Source organism: Miscanthus floridulus, chromosome 4 (genome assembly GCF_019320115.1).
Source record: "Miscanthus floridulus cultivar M001 chromosome 4, ASM1932011v1, whole genome shotgun sequence".
Taxonomy (NCBI): domain Eukaryota; kingdom Viridiplantae; phylum Streptophyta; class Magnoliopsida; order Poales; family Poaceae; genus Miscanthus; species Miscanthus floridulus.
In genome coordinates, this window is record NC_089583.1 from 56707202 (window position 1) to 56714826 (window position 7625).

General features: G+C 44.9%; 1 protein-coding gene across 1 annotated transcript; it reads left to right on the forward strand.

Moving 5' to 3' along the window:
• Positions 1 to 6482: 6482 nt before the first annotated feature.
• On the forward strand, positions 6483 to 6917 carry LOC136548530 (uncharacterized). Its single transcript, XM_066540020.1, has one exon. The coding sequence runs from the start codon at positions 6483 to 6485 to the stop codon at positions 6915 to 6917; it is 435 nt and encodes a 144-aa protein (XP_066396117.1).
• Positions 6918 to 7625: the final 708 nt, after the last annotated feature.

Below are 7625 nucleotides of genomic sequence, written 5' to 3' on the forward strand. Positions count from 1 at the left end.
AAGGCGTATGTGGAAATTAAGCAAGAGTCCCCTGCTTAGTTGTCTTTGGCAATTAAGCTATGTTCTCTTGAGCTATGTTTTAATCTTTGGATCACCTCCTCAGTTGACTCCTGACCTTGTGACTACCTTTGCTTGATATCCCTCCTTTGCATAGTGCTTGTTCATACGACCCAATCTATGCAACATGAAATTTCACTTTGGGTGCGTGATCAGTAATGGTGTTATGAGTAGCAACTACGGTGCCACGATGAAAGCAAGAGCCTCCTGTGGGCTCGCATACAAGGTTATGCTGCTCGACACATGCTAGTATCAAGGTTCCTAGTCCTGATCCATTATAGAACTGCACTGATGTGTTATTTTCACATGAGCTCTTCCTTGGTTATCTCTCCATATCTAATCGGAAGATCCTTATATCAGACCAAAAGTAGTAGAGCTTCCTTCTGAAGTTGCAAAGAGGATAACCTTTGAAGAATAGGTCACCAACATGAACATTGGTAGACTGCAAGCAGTGGTAGACAAGTGACTCTACTTGACTGTCTCTGTAATGACATCAGGTCATCTAGTGAGCAACTTATGTCATCCTCGTTGGATCAGAAAGGTGCACCACACTTAAAGTTGGACAAGTTATCAGTCGGAGGATAAATAGACCGGGATACTATGCCCTATAATAGGTTGTCTCGTGTGCATGGGCTTTCTATCCAAGTCTTGATCCTTATGTGCAAAGTGATCCTGCAGTCAAAAACTGACTTCCTTCAGTGATCCCTTTTCTGCTGACTTCCGTGGTGACTGTCTGTTTGCACATCAACTACAATTGTTGCCGTCAAAAAGAAGTTTTGGAGCCTTAAATGTTGAGAGACAACTAATTAGTTACCAATAGGAAAGTTAAGTTATAGCTAGGTAATAACTCTTTGGTAGCTCCAAAGTCTATGTCTCAAAGGATAGTGCTAAGCGAAGAAACAACAAAGCCGGTCAGCAATGCAAATCTTGCTTTCTTCTTTAAATCCTATGCTATCAAGTCAATTTCCATCTTGAACAACCACACAGATAGTACAATATGTTGTATCAGCTAAGGCCCTATTTGGTTCTCTAGTCCATGGACTAAAAGTTTTAGTCCACTTTAGTCCATGAACTAAAAGTGGACTAAAGTGGTGTTTGGTTCCTTGAACTAAAATGGACTAAAGTGGAGAGAGAGGGCAATAAATGAGAGGCATGGGTGACCTCAACAACTTTTAGTCCATTTTAGTCTAGTTTTGTGGACTAAAGGACTAAAGGATTTTAGTCCACTTTTAGTCCAAGTGTTTGGCTGTTTAGTCCAACTAAAGTGCAAATTTTAGTCCAAAATGCTTTAGTCCATGGGAACCAAACAGGCCCTAAGTAAAGAGCTAGAGAGAGCACATCCTTTGTTGAGGACATCATTACTATGCATCTAGGTGCTGCAAAAGGATTTGCTCAGGACTCTATTAGATGAAGCACAGAAGGGTAGTTAGCAATGGTCCCTTATCTTGTAGGACTACCCCTCCATGTGAAGTATGCATTGTGCCCTACAAAAACAGCCCACCAGTCCAATGCTTGTGCATAGTTGAGCTGGTGCCTAAATCAACAGTTGAAGTTGTTCTCTAGGAAGCATATGAGGAAAACCCGAGCCTCCATCCTTAGTGAGAAAGCTACTGCTATCATAAAAAGAGATAAAAGACTGTGAACACACTTCCCAATGTGTAAATCAAAGGAAAAGAAGAGTGGGAAATCTGTCAAGATTTCCTGGCACTAAACCGGTTATCTTTAAGCCAGTGATTAGTGGCTCAAACATGGTTGAATTCACACCAAACTTGGTGATCTCATTCCTTGCTTAAGGTACTTTGATGTCTTAAGTTGGTTTGAGGATTGGTTGAGTAAATCATCAGATTTGAGAGATGTTTTGATAGTTCGGTCCCAAAAATTCAGAACAAAGCAATTTTGGTAGATGATTTGTTTGGATAATCAAACGGTGTCCGTTTGAGCTAAATTTTGGTAAGTAGTTAAAGGACTCTTAGATCTAAATGCCCACCAAAATTTGTCCATAATGGATTTGTAGGATATGAACTGATTGCCGAGAGGTACAAAATCTATGATTTCTCTGCTGACTACTATCATCCCTCATATTGGAAGGTTGTGTTTGTAGTTCAGGTCATGTTGGCAATGTGATGATTGTAATACTTTAGATGCCCTAGAGAAGACTCCTTGCACCACTTTGTGGCTTGCTTTTGCCCTCTCATATGAACAAGAACAATGCTTGAGTAGTCAAAGTATTCTACAAGTCAATTTGTGCCATTATGAGTCGAAAACAATTTGAAAAGTGTCAAACAACATATTTCGAATTATGATTATGAGTTGTTGATTAACATTAGAAAGAAAGATTCAATGTCAAATGTAGTCCAACAAAGCTAGTTTTGCTATAGTGCAAGTCAATCCAACTTACTGTGCAACAGCACCATGAAAGAAAATCATACGCAATCTTGGTAGCATACTGTTTTTCCAATTGGTGTATACTTGTAACTTTTGTTGTCCACTAGACCTCGCTATCCTCCTTCAGTAATGATTTCCAAAGCAGACTTGTCCTTGATACCTTCCATGTGTTTTTACCCAAGAGGTTGCATAAGATTCAACATAGATAACTATTGTCGCTTGGATATGAGAATTCCCTCAAATAATGATCATAAAAAATGTTGAGTCAACAGAGTCAGCTATCACATTCACTGCTCACTCAACAGACTCAGATAATAAAGTGTTATCATTAGAGAAGGAGAACTACAGACATGGAACATTATGTAGTTTTCCATCGGTTGGCATCTGAGTGATTGAACAGTTACGACCAGCATAGATATTGTTTGTTGGTTACTTGGTTTCTCACAGCCTTAGAGGATGTTTACCCCATCTATGATCTCATCCCTTATGAAAGGATATACTAAAGCTACTTTGGTAGAGGACTGCTTTTCAAACTTTGTGAATGAACATAGAACCATTGTAATGAGTAGCTTTCAGAAGCTTGCAGTCTAGTGCAAAGTTCATGTGGTCCTTGGTATATTCACTAGGGAAATAGATATTATGGGTAGTTAGTTTATGCTCTATAGTACTCTCCGTATCCTAAGAATGAAGTGTTGTGCTGTCTTGGATTCCTCCCAAAGTAACAATGCTTCATGGAAGTCAATGAAAGAAATTCTTCAGACAAAATTTACTATGAAGAGCGAATATCAGAAAGTTGTCTTGACCAAATTAGCCTCTCTAATGCTCTAAAGCTAAGTAGCCTAATGCTATCATTGATGTTGGAAAATGGATGACACGCTTCTCTTCCCTTAAAAGTCTTTCGCACCTAATCTGGAGGTGAGATTATCATAAGGGGGAGGGTTGTAACACCTCAGGTGTTTATCACCAGTTAAGCAGTGGGCTTGAGCTCCAACATGACAAGTTAAGTGGTAATCAAGAGCTCTAGTTCAAACTAGTATGTGGTGACAAAGGTGTTGAGATCAAATCTATGAAAAGGAGCCCCAACTTGAACTTGGACAATACACTTTGCTTAAATGTAGACCCTGGTTAAGATTAGGCATGAGTAATGTTAAACATGCTTATTTCATGAATGTTACATCAACAAGCATCCATCTTGACCAGTGGGAAAGTTTCATGAAGTTTGGAGCCAAAAAGTCACATGAAATGATAAGTTACATTTTTGCTTAAATTGCTTCATTTAGCAAATGGAAACATGGGATGTCGACCAAACCTTGGAACCTTGCTCAAACAACTCTAATTCAACTCATAAACAAAAGTCATGAAGGGTTCGTGTTGAGCAAATATAAAAAAATGCCTCAATTGGTCGAAAACCCTCATTCTAGGGTTTAACGAGGTGCTGTTTTGACCAAGATGAAGCAATCATTTCTGTCCTAGATATGAAGTTTGACCTTTAATAAAAGTTGAACTTTGAGTGGAGTACAACAAACTTTATTTTTGGACCAAGACCTGATTCAACTTCTAAGTGTCTTATATAGCGGTCTCAGTTTGAATGTAGTGTTGTTTTCACCCCTCTGAAATTTTTCTAAGCCCTCGATCAGTAGCAGCGTGATGGCAAGTTTGTGACATTTTATCTTCCAAATTTATATGGAATCTCAAGTGGGTTCCTTACTATGAGTTGAAGTAACTTTTGTGTATGAAACAACTAAACAAGTCTCGCACTGTTTGGATGTTCAAATTGAATTTCAAAAATAGAACCTCGCACTATTTTGTCCCTGTTTGGACTAAATGTTTGAACCTTGAATTTTAGTTTCTGGTACTCCACTTTGGATCCTTGTATCTCTCTAACCAGGTCGAAATAGACTTGGACACTTTAAGAAAAGTAGGAGATCTCACATAGCTCTACAACTTTGGTTACTACAGCTTATGCCAAAACTAAATGGATTAGGAATTACGAAGGGAGGAAGATTGATGTTTCAGTTGTATTTTTGCAGGTTGTTTTAGTTAGTTCCTTCAGAGTTTGAAACAGAGCGTCGTTGTCCAACCCCACATAGGCACCGCAGGCCGCGTGGTTCCCTCACGCCCTCGCATGTGCGCCACCTCACCCATGCTCGTCGATTTGAGAAGCCGAGTGCCCTCCCTTTCTCCTCTCTCGCTCTCATTCTATGTCTCTCCCTTTCACGCTCTCTCTCTCTCTATTTCCCTCGCCATGGCCACCTCTGCCGATGAGTGGAGCTGCTGCACCGCTGCTGCTCTTACCTCCTCCATCTTCCCTCTGCCCGACAGCTCCTCCACCACAACACGCTGCCCCGATGCGCCCCTTCTTTTGGCCTCTCTCGCCGCTGCCACAGTCGGCTACACGCCATTGCTGGCTATCGAGCTCTCGATCGTGGCCGTTCCTCCATCCCACTCCACCCTGGCTCGCCACCCGCTGCTCCTCCTCAACTCATGTCGCTCCCACAGCACCCTTCCTTGGCCAATGCGGCCATTGGAGCATAGCTAACCGCGGTGGTGCTGCTGTAGACCCATCGACGCGCATGGCCAGGCTACCTTGGGCCGTCTTCGGCCGGGCTGAGTAGCCCTACGGGTGCGCGTGGTCCCGGCCTCCTTTGGCCGGAACCGCAAGCTCGAGCCACCTCCTCTGCTCCAAGTCGCGTGATGGACCTCGCGCAAGAATTCGACGAAAGGGAAGGGCCTAACTACAAAGCGATTGACTCATATGAACAGTGCCTGGAAGGACCTATTCGCTGAAGTCTGTTTTCGTGAAAGTTTATGGGCCTCGGGACAAATTTGTTTTTCTTTTATCGCTAAAACTTTGGAAAATCATAATAAATCATAGAAAAATCGTAAAATAGGAAATGAAGACTTTTTGGAATTCTTGAGAGTCTATCTATGCAGTAGAGTCATAATATGATATGTATTAGTAGAAAGTTTCTGTTGTTTTTATTTATTCTTGTAAAGTGCTTTTAAAAATGCTTTTAAGTTTGTAAGATGCATATCTCGAGGTAGGAATGTCCTAAATATGTGATTCCAGATTTGGGAGTCTTGATTTGGCATGTGCTGGCTAAGAAAAATATTAAACATGTTGTTTTATCACTGTTTTTATGATGTTTTAATTTAATCATGATTAATGGTTAATTCTAGCTTACTTTGCTTACTATCGTCATATCTACTGTTGTACCGCTCCAAATGACCTAAATATTTTATGATAGTATTCTTATAGCATGTGTGAGCTCTAGTTAAAATTCATAATTTTTGGTGCATGTATGATTGAGTTATGAATTGAACTTGATTAATGCTTGATAAATGGTTTTAAATGGTTTATAAATAGAGTAAAATATACCGGAGGTCCATTAACTTTCGCAGGGATGTTATTTAGGTCCATCAACTTTGAAACTGTATTTTTGGTCCATAAACTTTTAAAATGGTTCACTGTAGGTCATACCCATTTATTTAACCTTAAATTCAAAGTACATTTGCAAAAAAAACCCTACCTTTCTTTATCTTCTATGCGCTCACCCTTCCTGCTCAATGCACCTGAAAAAACACAACCCGCAAATTCGCCGCCGCTGGCCCCAGTCCTGACGTTGATGCCACGACGCGTGCTGCCGCCGCGGCTGGAGCGGAACGCGACTAGGCTCGTGGTGCGCTGGAGCTTCCCCGCCACGGCGAGGTCCCGGAGCTACGTGGTAGGGCAGACGTAGGGTGAACCTCTCGGTGCCAGCACCGGTGTCGGTGCCGGTGGTGGCAGACGCTGCGACTGCAAGCGAGTGCCCTGTGGAGTTCGAGCGCGGGAACCGTGCGGGCGCGCGGCCGGACTTGGAGCGCAGCGTCCTGCTTCACGCTGCCGATGCGCATCAGCTCGTCGGTCTCCTGATGATCCTCTCCCCTTGTCTCTCCTCCATGTCAATGACCACCGCAGCAGCAGCCGCTGGCGGCGCGGCTGTGGGCGACGGCAGTTCCTGCGCAGGAGCTGCTAGCGGCAGCTGCAGCTCACCGACCTCATGTACAAGCTGGAGCTCCCCACCCGTGGTGCCAGGGAACCGCAGGAGGAGATGAACGTGGAGCCGGAGGCGTCGTTCCTCGTGCAGGTCAAGAACCCCGACCCGCCCTCCGGCAGCCACGACGGCGGTGGGTTCCGCGGGCTGCAAAGCAAGAGGCGGGCAGCATTCCCCGCGCGCCTGCAGGGCGCGTTCGGCAGCCAGAGGTACGCGTCGGCGGACCCGCCGGAGCTGCTCAACTATGAGGGCTGCGAGCTGCTGCTGATCGCGACGTCGGACGACGTGGAGGACGAGCTCGGGCTCCAGCTGGAGGGGGAATTGGAGGTGGAGGATGGCGAGGGTGAGAACCAGCAGGCCGCGGCGAGCTGCTCGAACCTGGTGAAGATGTTCGGCGAGGTGGCCGACGTGAAGCCGCTGCTGAGCGAGAGCTGGGACTAGACCACGACTGATCCGCTGATCTGATGCCATTGTACAACGTTCGTAGGTCGTAGCTAAGTGTTTTAGTTTTGCTAGTACGCTGCTAATAGGTGTTTGTTCTGTACTGGACCGACTGCTGCTAGTGTGTGTTTATTAGTTTGCTGCATAGTCCGTCCTTGCACAAGCTTCGTGTTGTGATGAGGATCAAATGACTGGCAGAGTGCCGGAGACGAAATTCTCCTGCTCCTGTTTTTCCTCTCATCCTTCTTCTGAATGAAATACTCCTAGTTAAAGCATGGGCCGTTGGGTGCGACGTTTTGTTGCTCGGCCCAGTCCGCTCGTGTGGTGCATGATATGATATGATATGGTGCTCGGCCCACTCTACTCGTATATACATACATGATCGTGACATAAAAAGCCAACATGAAACCAAACTGCATCTCTTCGCCAGTGAACAAGCGTTGCTAAACCTGAACGCTGACCTCATATCCTCCGAGAGCAGCATGGCGGGCGGAGTGGACCAGAGAACAGGGGCGCCACTCGCTCCAGCGCTACACTGCTGCAGTGCTCCTGCTCCGATCTGGAACAGGAAGCGGCCGGTGGCCGACAGCGGCGCCGTGCGCAACACAATGGGTCAGGCGAGTCAGCACGCCCCCGCGAAGGGGTGCAGGGCCGCTGGCGCAAACGTATGCATCTTCTCTTACCAAAAAAACGCGGCAGCGAGTGACG

What these genes read in the sequence shown, in the direction of transcription:
- LOC136548530 (XM_066540020.1), top strand. Translation starts at nt 6,483, where the DNA reads ATGTACAAGCTGGAGCTCCCCACCCGTGGTGCCAGGGAACCGCAGGAG.